Source organism: Syngnathus acus, chromosome 9 (assembly GCF_901709675.1).
Source record: "Syngnathus acus chromosome 9, fSynAcu1.2, whole genome shotgun sequence".
NCBI classification, from domain to species: Eukaryota; Metazoa; Chordata; class Actinopteri; order Syngnathiformes; family Syngnathidae; genus Syngnathus; species Syngnathus acus.
The window spans coordinates 294,140-308,164 of NC_051094.1; the positions used below are offsets into that span (position 1 = coordinate 294,140).

General features: G+C 46.3%; 3 protein-coding genes and 1 long non-coding RNA gene across 8 annotated transcripts; 2 read left to right on the forward strand and 2 right to left on the reverse strand.

The window, feature by feature from the left end:
* Window positions 1–700: 700 nt before the first annotated feature.
* On the forward strand, window positions 701–4,347 carry areg (amphiregulin). Of its 5 annotated transcripts, none has more exons than XM_037258037.1 (6): window positions 701–1,563; window positions 2,060–2,203; window positions 2,291–2,504; window positions 2,760–2,930; window positions 3,810–3,930; window positions 4,046–4,347. In XM_037258037.1, exons 1-5 carry the CDS (start codon window positions 1,527–1,529, stop codon window positions 3,901–3,903), a joined length of 660 nt encoding a protein of 219 aa, XP_037113932.1. In that variant the 5' UTR covers window positions 701–1,526; the 3' UTR covers window positions 3,904–3,930; window positions 4,046–4,347. The 5 variants fall into 5 exon arrangements, with proteins under 5 accessions (XP_037113932.1, XP_037113931.1, XP_037113934.1 ...); XM_037258036.1 differs by having other exon boundaries at window positions 4,057–4,347; XM_037258039.1 differs by having other exon boundaries at window positions 3,816–3,930; window positions 4,057–4,347.
* Window positions 4,348–5,087: 740 nt separating this feature from the next.
* On the reverse strand, window positions 5,088–6,509 carry LOC119126698 (granzyme A-like). Its single transcript, XM_037258025.1, has 5 exons — window positions 6,361–6,509; window positions 6,155–6,296; window positions 5,757–5,895; window positions 5,376–5,651; window positions 5,088–5,298 (listed from the first exon to the last, which is right to left on the reverse strand). The coding sequence occupies exons 1-5, from the start codon at window positions 6,500–6,502 to the stop codon at window positions 5,128–5,130; spliced, it is 870 nt and encodes a 289-aa protein (XP_037113920.1). The 5' UTR covers window positions 6,503–6,509; the 3' UTR covers window positions 5,088–5,127.
* Window positions 6,510–9,324: 2,815 nt separating this feature from the next.
* On the reverse strand, window positions 9,325–12,893 carry LOC119126718. Its single transcript, XR_005098691.1, has 2 exons — window positions 12,580–12,893; window positions 9,325–9,909 (listed from the first exon to the last, which is right to left on the reverse strand). It is a non-coding gene; the product is annotated as an uncharacterized LOC119126718 (long non-coding RNA).
* On the forward strand, window positions 10,061–11,615 carry gpx8 (glutathione peroxidase 8 (putative)). The gene is made up of 3 exons (XM_037258042.1): window positions 10,061–10,298; window positions 10,441–10,702; window positions 11,095–11,615. The coding sequence occupies exons 1-3, from the start codon at window positions 10,098–10,100 to the stop codon at window positions 11,256–11,258; spliced, it is 627 nt and encodes a 208-aa protein (XP_037113937.1). The 5' UTR covers window positions 10,061–10,097; the 3' UTR covers window positions 11,259–11,615.
* Window positions 12,894–14,025: the final 1,132 nt, after the last annotated feature.

A 14,025-nucleotide genomic window follows, 5' to 3' on the forward strand; every position in this document is an offset into this window, starting at 1 on the left:
TGGGATCATGTTTGTGCTCACCAATGTTTTTTTTTTGTTTTTTTTTGAAGCTAAGCCCTGATTGGTTGTCACCTAAGGCAACTATGATGTCATTTTCAATCGACCGACTGCAAGTGACAAAATGGCTGCCCCCGGAGATGGATCAAAACATAAGTGGATTTTGCATGTTTAATGGCTATTTCTCAAACACCAATGTGACAATGCTCACAGGCAGGCCTATATACGTTATCAATGAAGTTAGTCGCTATGGTCTTCTATGATCAAATCTGATGTGGTATGCTTTGGGTCATGAGGGTGTTCCTTTCTTTTCTAGATGATTCTAAATTGGAATATTTCTGTCCACCGAAAGGACACCAGAGTCCATGTCATGATTGTGTTTGTCAAAGTCAAAGTCTAAGTCAGCTTTATTGTCAATCCTTCATATGTCAAGACACACAAAGAAACCGAAATTCCGCTGTATGATTCCTAATGACACAGAAGCTGCCATTCCATTGTGCTGAGAGATGACAGCTATTTTTATATTTTGCCTTGATATTCAGTGTGAGCCTGCCTGCGTGCGTGCGTGAGTGAGTGCGTGAGTGAGTGAGTGAGTGAGTGAGTGAGTGAGTGAGTGAGTGAGTGAGTGAGTGAGTGAGTGAGTGAGTGAGTGAGTGAGTGAGTGAGTGAGTGAGTGAGTGAGTGAGTGAGTGAGTGAGTGAGTGAGGGCGGCAACTTCCCTCCAGGCTTTGTGGGAGACCTACCTACCTACCTTCCGGACACACTCATATCGTGAAGTTCATCCGACGCCGTGACACGACAACCTCGTCGGGGTGAGAAAACAAAACACGCCGAGAACTCCCAGCATTCCACACGGGAGGATTCCGAGGAGACACAGACGATGCGTAGACACAACAACCCTGACCTTCCACGACCCGCCCCCAGAATGTACACAAATAGTAACATGCACATACGCAATTACAATATCTTGGTTTTAATGACATGTGCGTGATACATTTGAATGGAATACTTTTTTATTTTGCTATATTTAAACGCAGTGTCCTTGTAAAACAGAAAGATCTTGTCAATTTGACACACCACAGAGAAGGCAGCTTTTGCCAAATTTGAATGACAAACCAATGGCCACCGACAAAGTGTTGTTCCGTGACCATATAAGGAAAGAGGAAGTCATAACAATTAAGGTGGGAAGGCCAAAACGTTGCCAGCCATAATGGCCAGGAGAGGTCCGACGGAATAAATAAATGGGATATAAACTGCTTAGCATTCCTTATTGCTGCTTTTTGAGGTTTGGGGATGCAAAATGTGTTTGTTGCCCCCGGCGGGGCTTGTTAATCATTACACACACACACACACACACACACACACACAAAGGGAAGGCAAGGCTACGTCTATAAAGGCCGCGCGCGCGCCATGCACAATCCCAGCAGAAGTTAAGCCAGCACAGCACCGCACCGCACCGCACAATCTCCTTCTCTCACACTTGTCGGACTAGCAAACTTGCCGGCGGCGCACACTCTTTGTCCTAGGATATGAACACCTTCGTCCTCACCTGCCTCCTCTGCTTGGGTAAGTCGACTTCCCATTCGTGTTGGCGCAAGGAATCAGGAAAGCGGGCCAAAGAGTGAAAATGAGGAATGTCTATTCAGGCAAGGACTCGTCTTGCGCAAAGAAGGAGTTTTGCACTTGGGATAGCGCCGGCCGGGATTGAAAGGCCAATTGGCTCACGCAGACCACATGTGACACAATATGTATATATAGTATATATATATATCACATGAGAGAGAAAGAACCTGATGATTACGATCGTGTGCTTTTTAACAATTGATCTGCTCCTCTTCTCGAATATAGGTCAGAATATGTGACACGGAAGATGACAAGAAATGAACAAATCAAATAAATAAAAGCTTAAAATCAGAAGAAATCGTATCGGATAAATAAAAATAAAACATCTCAAATAAAAAGAAGAAGAAAAAATCGTACAAATCTTATGCATAGAACAATGTCAGGATTGTGCTACACATTCTCGGATGTACTGTTAAAGTACTCTTTGTTGCATTTTCAGTACTTTTCAGTGTTCTGGCCACTCGGGCATCTGAGGCGTCGTCCTCGGGTGAGCTCAGCAGCGGAACCGTGGGCTCGGCCTCAGGGGAGGTCCTCCGGGTTCTACAAGGCGATGCCGACGGCGACTATGAGGAACTGGCAGCGGGTAAGTCTGTCTGTCTGTCTGATGAAAAGTGCAGTCTTAACAGAAGACGAGATTTGTTGCTTAGACAACAAAATGACTTTCTTCCAGTTGATGACAAGAAGAAGAGAAAGGGCAAAGGCAAGAAGAAGAACAAGCAGAAGAGCAGGAGCACCACTGCGCTCAACCCCGAGCACTCTTTCTCCACTCAAGGCCGCACCTCCGCCATGGAGACCACCGAGGACCCCTGCAACTCCACCCACCTGGACTACTGCATCCATGGCTACTGCCAGCGCATGGAGGGCCTGCAGGAGCCCGTGTGCATGTGAGTGACTCGCATTCAGCCATACCGTTGGAAGTGACAGATACTTGAAGATGCCTAAGTACTGCAGAAAGGCGTAAAATGCAGTCAAATCCAACTTTCACCCCAATTTGTTGGGTTCAGATAATGAACCCAACTCTGGGTTCAAGTGAGCAAGCAAGCTCAAAAGCCAACGCTACCCAGCAAACGGGTTGGAAAACAACTCCACTGGGATTTGAATCGTATCAGCCACCTTAACCGTTTGGAGCCTTTTTGCAGCTGCATGAAGGGCTACGACGGCGAGCGCTGTGGGATCCAAACCTTGGGAATCCTCAGGACCAAGTTGGAGCGCAGCAGCGACATGGAGTGGCTCCAGATGGCCTTAGTCGTCACGGCCGTGGTTCTGTCTTTAATCAGCTGCGCCGCCGTCCTGCTCATGGCCTGCGCGCAGTGAGTAAACCACAGCAGCAAGCCACCCGTCCGTCCACTCAATCAAACTGCTGCGAATTGTTTCAAAGCCAAAATGAAGCAATGTAAGGTGACTCGCCTGTCGTGATTGTGTGTAGATTACATCAGATAAAAACAATTAAAAAAAAAAAAAAGCCAAGCCAAACCATTAAAACGGGCACCTACATCCTGTGAGTTGCCGTCTAAATATGCTGACACATCAGAAAGCACACAACACATCCCAGCCAGCCATCCATCCATCCAGCCATCCATCCAGCCATCCAGCCAGCCAGCCAGCCAGCCAGCCAGCCAGCCAGCCAGCCAGCCAGCCAGCCAGCCAGCCAGCCAGCCAGCCAGCCAGCCAGCCAGCCAGCCAGCCAGCCAGCCAGCCAGCCAGCCAGCCAGCCAGCCAGCCAGCCAGCCAGCCAGCCAGCCAGCCAGCGCACCTTCATTTGGCAGGCAGGCAGGCGGGGGCGGCTGTCATCACAGGAAGGAGCTCATGTTACAGCTGCAGATAGAGCTAAGCCGGATAGCGTGACAACTCACCTGCAATCCTCTTATCAATATGTAACTAAATACGTAGCTTCAAAGCAGGACCAAAGTCCACATTGATGATAAAAAAAGTGATCATTGCAAGGTGATTTATTGGTTTCACCCAATTTTTTTTAGCACACACATAATAACACAAATGTCAAATGAAGACATTTTTTTTTTAAAGAAAATAGTCATGCGCAAGGAAGACTAGAAACCCTGACGCGCTTATAAGGTGTCTCCCTCCGATTTCAAGTTAAAATGAAAGAAAGTTTGATAAGAAAAGATATAACCAATGAATGCATGGAACACAGCAGCTCTCTCTCACGTTTAACTAACACCTTTGTGTAGTTACAGGTGGCATAAAAACTTCCTGGCGTCCTACCTGGGCAGCTGGTCGGAGCAGCAGAAGCTGCACAAACCCGCCAGCGACGTGGTGGTGTGAGAAAGCCAGAGAGCCAGCCAAGAAGAGGTCAATTGGGAAACGTGCGCGCAGCAATTTTTCACAGGAAATGACAAATGTGTGGTAAACGAGAGCGCGTCTCATCAAGTCAAATGAATGCTCCATTTCTCTTGTCTGTCCACAGTCGCATCACAGACGAGCAGATGCAGAAGATTGAATAAATGCTTCATTCGATGCAATGTCAACTGTCCACTATTTGTTTGCGTTTAATTTATTTGCTGTGATTATTTATCTGTATGCGTGTTTATTATTATTATTATTATTATGACACAAATGTCTGTATGTGGGGATGTTGAGCATTCAGTCCTGTCTGTTGACTGAATTGTTTGTTTCTTTATTTATTTATTGATTGTACTGCTCTTGTGATAACTGTTGTCATCTCAAAATGACATTTAAACCACAATAAAGCGTCCGCCGTGCTACTTGGGTCTGACTTTTTGTCTTTCTTTCAACACCGGAGCGACACATTATAGATAGGGACAATAACACATTTTCAGAATGTTGTGTGCGAAGAAACAATTTGAAGTGGACAATTTCGATTTTGAAAATGTGTCTACTGAATGGATTCCGATAGCAATCAAACGATCTGACAGATCCGACTGATAAGGCGCTCTATATAAGAGTGAAATGGAAAGAGAAAAGCCGCTGCGTCATACAGATCCTGTGGCAATGAGTCACATCCAACGAAATGGTAATGGCGCATTTTTGATGGGGAGATACAAATCAATGCGTCGGTGAGTGAGTGCGGGATCCCCCCCCCCCCGCGGCATAGGCAGGCGGACCTCCAACTTCCTTTGATGCACTTGAGAAAATAGCTAGCTCTATGTGGGTGTGTTTTTGTATTTATCACCACGGCGACCGGGTAAACACACACACACACACACCCGCCGCTAGGGCCGGGCGGTCACTCCGAGACCTTTCATTACGAGTTCAAACAAAGGACACCTGGAATTTCCAGGCAGGCAGGGTGTGGATCGCTCATTCAGCTTTTTTTGATGGAAGGAAGCCGAGCGCTCCGACATTTTTCTCTCTCGTTCAAACGTGAACGAGGTTTTCAAACGATGAGAGAGGTTCAAAGCCCTTGGAGAAGACAAGAGCGAGCTTGGAACCTCTTTCATAAGGTGCACATACGTATATGCAAGCTGTTGCGCACAAATACCAAGAAATGCATTGCAAATGTGTGTCTTGTCATTTTTATTGAAACGCTCAGGGATGTTGGATTTCATTTCCACCTATGCTTTGTGCGATCCATTTTAGGTGCTCGGCAGAGAGAAAGCCGTAGACTCCGGGTCGCTTCAAGAGGCCGCACGTCTTGGGTCCGAACGACGTAATCCCTACCAGGTCTCCTTTGCACACCAGCGGACCTCCCGAGTCTCCCTGGAAACATTGCGTTGCGTGAGACTTGACTTTTACTTGACAAACTAACAAGGGGTACAAGAAGGAAGGGCACTTACCTTGCAGGTGTCGGCCACCTTTTGACCCTTGGAGCCGGCGCATATCATGCCCCCCGTGATGACCGGCCTTCCGTTGTAATACTCGGCAGAGTTGCACGTTCTTCTGTCGATCACGGTCACGGCCGCGGACATGAGGACGTTGGACATGCGCTCGGTCTTGTCGCTCACGCTGCCCCAACCGGCCACCGTGCAGCGACTGCCGGCCTTGGGGTCTTTGGCCTTCTTGGGCACCTTGAAACTCCTCACCGTCTTGGTCTTCTTCACAGGTTTATCCAGCTGGAATTGGAAGAGTTGAAAAAAAGCAAAGCGGGGGCGGCGGCATGCTTTCTTTGACCATTATCATCCCAATTGAAAGAGAAAGTGTGTTGGAATGCACCTCACCTTGAGCAGCATGAGGTCATTGACCTTTGTCTGGCGATCATAGCGGGGATGAGGAACTTCGATTTGGACGTTTCTTATTTGCCGAGATGCCGTCTCACTTTTGTCGATGGCGTGTACACCCAGCCACACGCTCTTTGTTCTGCAAACATAGCAGGCGAGCAAGTGGAACATGAAGGTCATATACATATATATATATATATATATGTATATATATATATATATATATGTATATATATACATATATATATATATATATATATATATATATATATATATATATATATATATATATATATATATATATATATATTGATTGATCGATCGATCGATCTATATACATGTGCAAAAATATATCTAAATACAAAATTGTATGTCAGGAGTATAAATGCATATCTTACTCATTACAATGGGCAGCGGTGAGAACCCATTGCGGATGGATGAGAACACCCCCACAGTAGGGTTTTGGTCTCGCCAGCAGCGCCATGTAAGGCAGCGAGTGGGGCTTCACTCCTTTCCCACCGATGATCTCTGCTGCACGGCCTGTCAAATGAAAAATGTCATCAGAATCAGCTTTGCGTAATGCTTTGCAATGGCTTTTACTCACTCGGCGTGACCCAGAGAAGAGCCACGGTAGACAGGAAGCCGACCGAGAACATTTTGTCTTCTGTGTTAAGCCCACCTTGGTTCGCACTTCTTATTCTTTTGCGGGATGCAAAAAGATGAGTCAGCAAAACGGCCGGCCACATCCCTCACGTTGCTTTGTGGTACTTCTCAAGAAGGCCTGTGCGGTCGGTGTGTGCGAGAAATGAAACGAGAAAAAGCAAGCAAATCTTGCACAATTGATGAGTAGCGATGCTGGGACATGTCGTTAGGGCTGGAAAAGAAAGAAATCAGAGTCATGTTAAATATTCTCCTGTTTTTCACATTGCACAATTGATTGAAGCAGATCTTTTCTGAAATTCCATTTTGACTCTCATTGAAACATAAAGTATGTACCCATGGCTCCATGGAAAGATGCTCCAAAAGACCCGATGAAGTACACAGACAAATGTCACGACTGAAGTCCACTAGTAACCAGAACAATAATAATGATGATAATATAATTCTCCAGCAACATGTTGTGTTTTGTAAAATAGATCATTTGTCGGAAAACACAGCAAAAGACGACACGGTGCAGAATTCAAAATACAAAGAGAGGCTCATCTCCCAATTTGGGCTTCATCATTTTCCATCAGACAGACAGACAGACAGACACTAGAGAAGGGAGTGAGTGCCTCATCAGTCATGAGCGCCAATGAAAGTCTGACTGACTCAGTTAACAAAAAGCCGTCCGGCATTTATTTACATTTTGATTTCATTGGCAGGTAATGCAGAAGAAATTAAGAGAGCGGGCCAAGAACAAGTCTTTATTTCTTCTTTGTAAATGCTGTGTGTCTTCTTGCTCTTGTCTTACTCGTGTGGTTTTGTGGCCTATACATAAATGAGACATAGCTCGCTCGCATTGAGACATTTCAACAAACGTTCGGCAAACATAAGAGTGGCTCAATAACAAAGATAGAGATTGCAAGTAACGATATCAAAAGTATATGGATATGATTTCAGATATTGTGAAAATAGAAGATGCAATGAAGCTATATTTGTCACCGAGACATTGTGGTGGGCGGAGCACAAGCGTTATCGGGAAGTTTGCATTTTGTAGCGTCGTCTGCAAAGGTGACCGAAATGCAAGAAATCTTAACAACGTTGAGCTCTGGGAAATGACACGTTCCACATGTGAAGGCACTGATCCGCTCCCACGGTCAAGAGCTGCTTGGTGTCACGGTTTGAGGCCACGTGCGACACCCGACCCTGACAACCTGAAAAAAGCAACAACCACAACCACAACCACAACAAGTTGCTGCACATCAAAAAGGCCAACCCAAGGTGGCTTTCAAAAAGGTTTCAAATATGTCATGATCAAAATATCTTGTAGGATCGCTAGCATAGCGATCGAGATAACGTCATGTGAAACATTTGACCTCATATCGAGCATTTGCAGAGACCTTGACAATGTTGTGAACAGTCAACGTGAAAATGTCAGCAGCAGATTTTTCAAAGAAGTAGCGGTATTACTCACCACCGCTGGACACTTGTGGCACACAAGCACCACCTAGTGGTCAGTCAAACGATCACCCAATGACAATTGGAACGTTCTTTTTTTAGAACTTTTAAGAACAATTCATGTGCAATTGATCCAGAGCTGTTGGGATTTATTCAGCTTTTAATACCTTCCTATAGAACTATGGTATTATTCTTATTTTGATTTCAGCACATTCTTCATGTTCACACCAGGCCTATCTTACATGAGTAGTCAATGTCATTTATGAGAATGACTTTGAGAACCACTGCTCCAAATTGTCTGAAGGTGAGATAGGAGGAGGACAAGAGCTATGGGAAATAAAAGCCGAGATCAAATTGCTCTTCTACCTGTCAGGTTCAAAATGGGCCTGAGGAACGGGAACTTCCAGTCCCAACAAATGGCGCTATGATGGGGACGGCCGTGCCCGCTCACCAGGTGTCTGGTGGCCTCCGCCCAGTCAAGAGAGCAGATCTGCAGGCAGGCAGGCAGGCAGGCAGGCAGGCAGGCAGGCAGGCAGGCAGGCAGGCAGGCAGGCAGGCAGGCAGGCAGGCAGGCAGGCAGGCAGGCAGGCAGGCAGGCAGGCAGGCAGGCAGGCAGGCAGGCAGGCAGGGTGGTGGTGGTGGTGGTGGTCACAAGAGGAAAAGCTGAATCGGTGGCAGAGCTTGTGTGACTTTCAGAGCGTCGGCGCACCCGTGAGTCGGTGTCGGCCCAACTGACGCAAGAGGCCGACCGACTCCGTGTCCCAAATTCGAAGCTTCCCGTCTTTCCATCCTCCACCTGTAGCAATGGCATTCCTCTTCCACGGACACCATCTCATTGCCTGAACACATCCATACACAAAAGGCTACGAGATGAAATGTGATCGACACCTTGACAGCGCTCGGCTGCTTCATTGCGGCCAGCGGTCCGTCGGAGCCCGTGCCGTCCCAAATATTGAGGAGGCCGTCTGCAAAGGCCCACCAGAGGAGACGGAGCTCGCCAGTCGTGGTGATGTATGTGTCCCAGCATAGAGCCACTGACAAGAGTATCATCAACATATCTATGACGAATGATTCCTTTCTGTAGGTGCTAAACAAGAATGCCATGCAGCTCTGTACATACGTGCTGAAGTGACAAAAAAGCCTTGTGGGTAAACCGCTGGTGGGCTTCCGACCACGGTTACGCTAAGTCGTCATCTGCTGAGAAGTTGCTGTTTCCAGGAAAGACCTCGCACCACGGACTGGTGCGACGGCAGCGTCCTCACATTCTGCCTCTGTCCCACAACTGGTGAGTCAATACGCGTACGTACACATCGCACTGCTGATTCAGCTGTGCATTGAAGAAGATCTTTACTACATAGTACACCCATCAGCAACTGGTGGAAAATGAATCATTGTTTTTTCTAAAAAGAAGCAGACTGGGGGATCTTTATTTCTTTATTTACTTACCAAAAACTACATACATACGTATATGTATGTAGTTTTTTTACCCAATCCATCATCACTTCTATGCAGAGTAAAAGGCCTGTTTACCACTCGATTGTGCGTCTCCACCTTTTTTGTACAGTCCAAATCCATTTCTGAAAAGAAATCATAAAGATACACCCTTATTCTTGCCCTCAGGTGGTGGTGTGTTTTTTTTTTTCTTTCTTTCTTTGCATGCTCTCGGAACAAACCTGTTCTGGCGCATTAAACATGACTGAATATCTTTTGGAGTTTGGGATGATGCATCCTGTCTTTGGTGCTGATGCATACAGTCTGTCTTGACGCTAATTCCAAAATATGTCTGTTTTTATTTGATTTTTCCTTTCATGACGACACCAAATCCACACTTTGCTACGATTACCTTGCGCTCTCGGTCGGGGCTGTGTCCTGATGCCTCGAGGGAGAATCTAACTCCATCCAGTCTCTGACAAACTCCGTCTAACTTGAATCTATGCCTAGAGCGCCGCCCTGCGGTCAAGGGCGTACTCGCAGTGGGACTCCCGCGACTGCATCTGTGGATGAGCCACGTCCGAAAGCGCTTGTATGACGTCACATGCGCGTCGGGTTCACTCTACAAAAACGGTTATAAAAATAGATCAAGTTAGTGATGCCAATTTATCTTTGTGGAAAGACATGTCTAGTAGGTTATTTAAGTGAAGTACTTTCGCTCTTATTTTGAAGCGATCTTAACGATTGTTGCGGTATTTCCAGCGGCTCCCTCCTCCAGCCCTAGACGGTTTCCTTCATCCCTCCTCCAAGATGGAGGCCTTAGGGGGCTACCCCGTCAAGTCCTCCGGGCCCAAAATTAGGAAGTTGACGGTTCTGTTGAGCATGACGGTCGGCGTGGGTTGCTTGTTCCTGCTGCAGCCGCTGAAGCCCCGAAAGCCGGTGGACTTTTATTCTTTTGAGGTGAAAGACGCCAAAGGGAGGGCGGTCTCTCTGGAGAAGTACCGAGGGAAAGTAAGTCCACATCATCAACTGGATTGAGGACAAGCCCAAGCGAGGTTTTTCGTTCCGTTGGTTCAAAGCCGTGCTCAATGTGCTGCTATTTTCTTTGTTTTATTTTGGGTGAGAAAGCTCTTCAACTCTTCCCTCAATGCAGGCTTCCCTGGTTGTCAACGTGGCTAGCCACAGCGAGCAGACGGAGGAGGCTTACGAGTCCCTCCAGGAGCTCCACAAGGAGCTGGGCACGTCTCACTTCAACGTCCTGGCCTTCCCTTGCGGACAGTTCGGCGACACCGAGACGGGAACTAGCAGTTCTATCGAAGCGTTCGCTAAGTCCACCTACGGCGTAACTTTCCCATTCTTCGGCAAGATCAAAATGATGGGCTCCGAGGCAGAACCGGCCTTCAAATTCCTCACAGGTACGAGTACCTGAACGCACCACGTCAAGCAAGGGAATGTTTGGTTCGTGTATGCAGTCGCTGTCTGGTTCCGAAAAAAGAAAAAAGCGTTCTACTGTAGTCGGCGGCGAAAGCTATGATTTCCGAGTGTCCCTGAATGCGACGCCACCTTTACGGATGGATGCATTAAGTCCACGACTATCAAACAATTCAGTGCAAACAGTTGGCACGCAGTAACTACACAAATAGACAGAAATTGAGTTACTTCAGCATAGGGAATGAAGCAAATCACTTCACTTGGCACCCGTATATCGGGAACATCGTAAAAAGAGCACCCTCTGTTTTGTTCTTTGTGTACAGTCTTTTTTTTTTTTTTTTTTTTAAATCTTGTCAAATATATCTTCGTTTTTCAGATTCTGTGCAGAAAATTCCCAAATGGAACTTTTGGAAGTTTCTCGTGAATCCCGAGGGCAAAGTGGTGCGCTTCTGGCGAGCAGACGAGCCCATGGAGAGTGTTCGCCAAGAAGTGGCCACGCTTGTGCGGGAGATTATCGTGAAAAAGCGTGCCGAGCTATGACGGCGCCGTATACTCCGAGGTGTTGATTGGACGGACGCGCAGCCTGAACCTGTCGTGCGCCGTGACGACCAGGACCGGCAGGACTGAACTACATTGAGTGTGGTTGGACCATAACTCCAAACTTTTAGACAGTAGAAGCAATGTACGGCTAGAAAGGATGCACGGCTTTGTTGTGTGCGCGGCCAGTGGATTGGATGGGGAAAAAAAGTCAATCGTGAGTTTTCCTCGACCACTGATGGCTGTTCAGCCACTCAAGTGTTACATTTACTGATGGATGTCCTGTGCTCTTCCTTGAAACAGCTCAATTGAACGTTTTTTTTTTTTTTAATCCAAATTAAATTCTACATCGGTGGAACACTATCTGTGTAGCGTTACTGATGTCGATATGGTATACACCGACGAGAATTCATAGCTGTTTGGTTTTAGCGTCATCGGCTGAATTGTGTAAGGTCATTTCTCAGGTAAGCTATTTGCATCAACATCTGAAAATCTCATTTTGCACTCTGAATGCTTCAACCTGCAGAATCAGAAGTATTTTCATGCAAACTGTCTGCTACGGCCAAGTCATGTCAATAAGTTAGCAAATGGACGGCACACACTGCCACTTGCACATTCACACAATTGCACACAACAATCTAAAGCAATTGGATGAGCTTGAGTCAAAAGCTTGTTGCTATGGTTACAACAAAACCGGCACTAATTGCAGTCTCGTGTGTTTGCAGGTTGCATGGACAGTCGTTGGGCAGTAGCAGGTAAGCTGGCACGCAGCAACAAACCAGCTAACAAGACACTGCCTCACGACCGTCCACAGAAGAAGAGGAACGGACAATAATGCCTCACCTGTTGAGGTCACATTCAAAACGACATTACAGGTTGATGTAGAGCCATATCCTGTTCTGTTCTGTTCTAACGACTGAGGTTGCTACTAACAAAACAAGAAAACGTTATCTCTGGTGAAGACTGAAACTTCAACTCACAATCCAGGCCAAATTGAGCAAGACGTGGGCAACTTGTCTCACAGTCGAGATGTATGACTCTGGCGCCGCCTTGTGGAATTTCAGGGTGTTTCACAAAGAGCGCCAAAAAAGCCGTTTGTGAAGCGTGAACCTCGATGACGTGCGGGAGCATCCCGAGCGAGCGCGCGTCGTTTCAGCTTGTCTCAAAGGGTGAACTGTTCACATAGCAGAGCGCTGTGAGCTGGCACAAGCAACTCCAGCTAACATGACACTGCCTGCTCACCAGTCACAAGTCACAAGTCGCCGCGCAGCAAGTGACAGCTGTCAATCCAAAAACAGCGGGAGCAAAACTTGAAGGATGTTACCTGGAAAGGATCGTTTCTCCTCCGCTTTCCTGCCACATCCGGCTGCATATCTTGCACATGCACACTAGACGCCGGCGTAGACGAAACCTTTTTGAATGTGTGTGTGTGTGTTTCACTGGCTGCCAGCCAGGCTCCAGGTTTCCTAAACTCGTCTTCTCTGGCTCTGGCTCTGTCTGTGCACCTGCAGTGTGTTGTCTGCTCTTTCTCTCTCTCTCTCTCGCTCTCTCCTGGACGCCGCTAGCTACTAAATAGTCCCCCCTGGGCGCTCTCTGCAGCGGGAAACAACTCTTGCTTCTCCTCTGTGATTGGCAGCTTTTTTTTTTGTGTGTGCTTTTTCTCTCTCTCTGTCTCTCTCTTGTGTTAAATGAAGTGCGCCTTCTCCTGATTGCCTTCCCTCCGCGTCTTGGTTTCCACTAGTAACATGGACGCAGCAGTTAAAGAAAAACAGCAACTATCAGTTGAAGGCCACTTTGATGTCAGTTCAAAGTTTGCACGATTTGTTGTTTTTCTCTCATGAAAAGGCAACAAGAATTCTAGGTTATAAATTGAACTCTATTTCCCTTATTTATAATTACCTTTTAAAAATAGAATGCATTTGACCTCATTCAACAATATATAATATCATTTGTTATTTCGAATTGTTCCCATTACTTTTTATTCCTAATTGTATACATCTCTTTTTGGAGTGGATACTTTTTGTTTGTTTGGTTTTTTTGCACACATTTTTCTGGTATGCCACGAGGTGAGTGAGGTACGTACTGTAAGTCATCAGGGTTGAACAATGGAAGTGGAATGCGCCGCCTCGCAACGCGGGTCTGTGGCGCTAAGTGGGCTGAAAGGCGCGAGTGGATGCCACCTGCCACTTCCATATGTGCCCACCCGCAGCGTGCACGAGCAATTGAACAAGTGCTTTGAGAAAACCCGAGCATGAGCTCAAGTAGGTTTTGTAACGAACAGTAACTGTTAGTTGGCCACCTGTGGTCCAGCGCACAACTGACATTCGAGAACAAATTCACATTTGACATCGAAAATTCTAATCACGTGGGGAAACCTATGGTGTTCAAGGGCCACATTTGATTTTTGTTTTTGATCAGCCAGCCTATTTAGATTTTAAAAAAAGTCCAATTTGTCCGTAAACTACTTCATGTAATCATATATTTGACCAATTAAAGAAACAGTTGACACACTCAATACTGCTGGTTGAAAATAACCCAATATGGGTTCAAATTAAGCCATGATGCGCCTGCAGTTTAGGATGTATACGTCAAAGTTAAAAATGTTCCCAGTGGTTTATTTATGTTATTATTTACAACAAACGAATCACAAGATAAGCAAACTTGATTTATGTAGAGTACACAAGTATGTTTTCGCTCGGTAATTGCTAACTCGTTTTCCAATAGACCTACTCATTATTATTATTATTGTGGTCAGTAGGCCTACTATTTT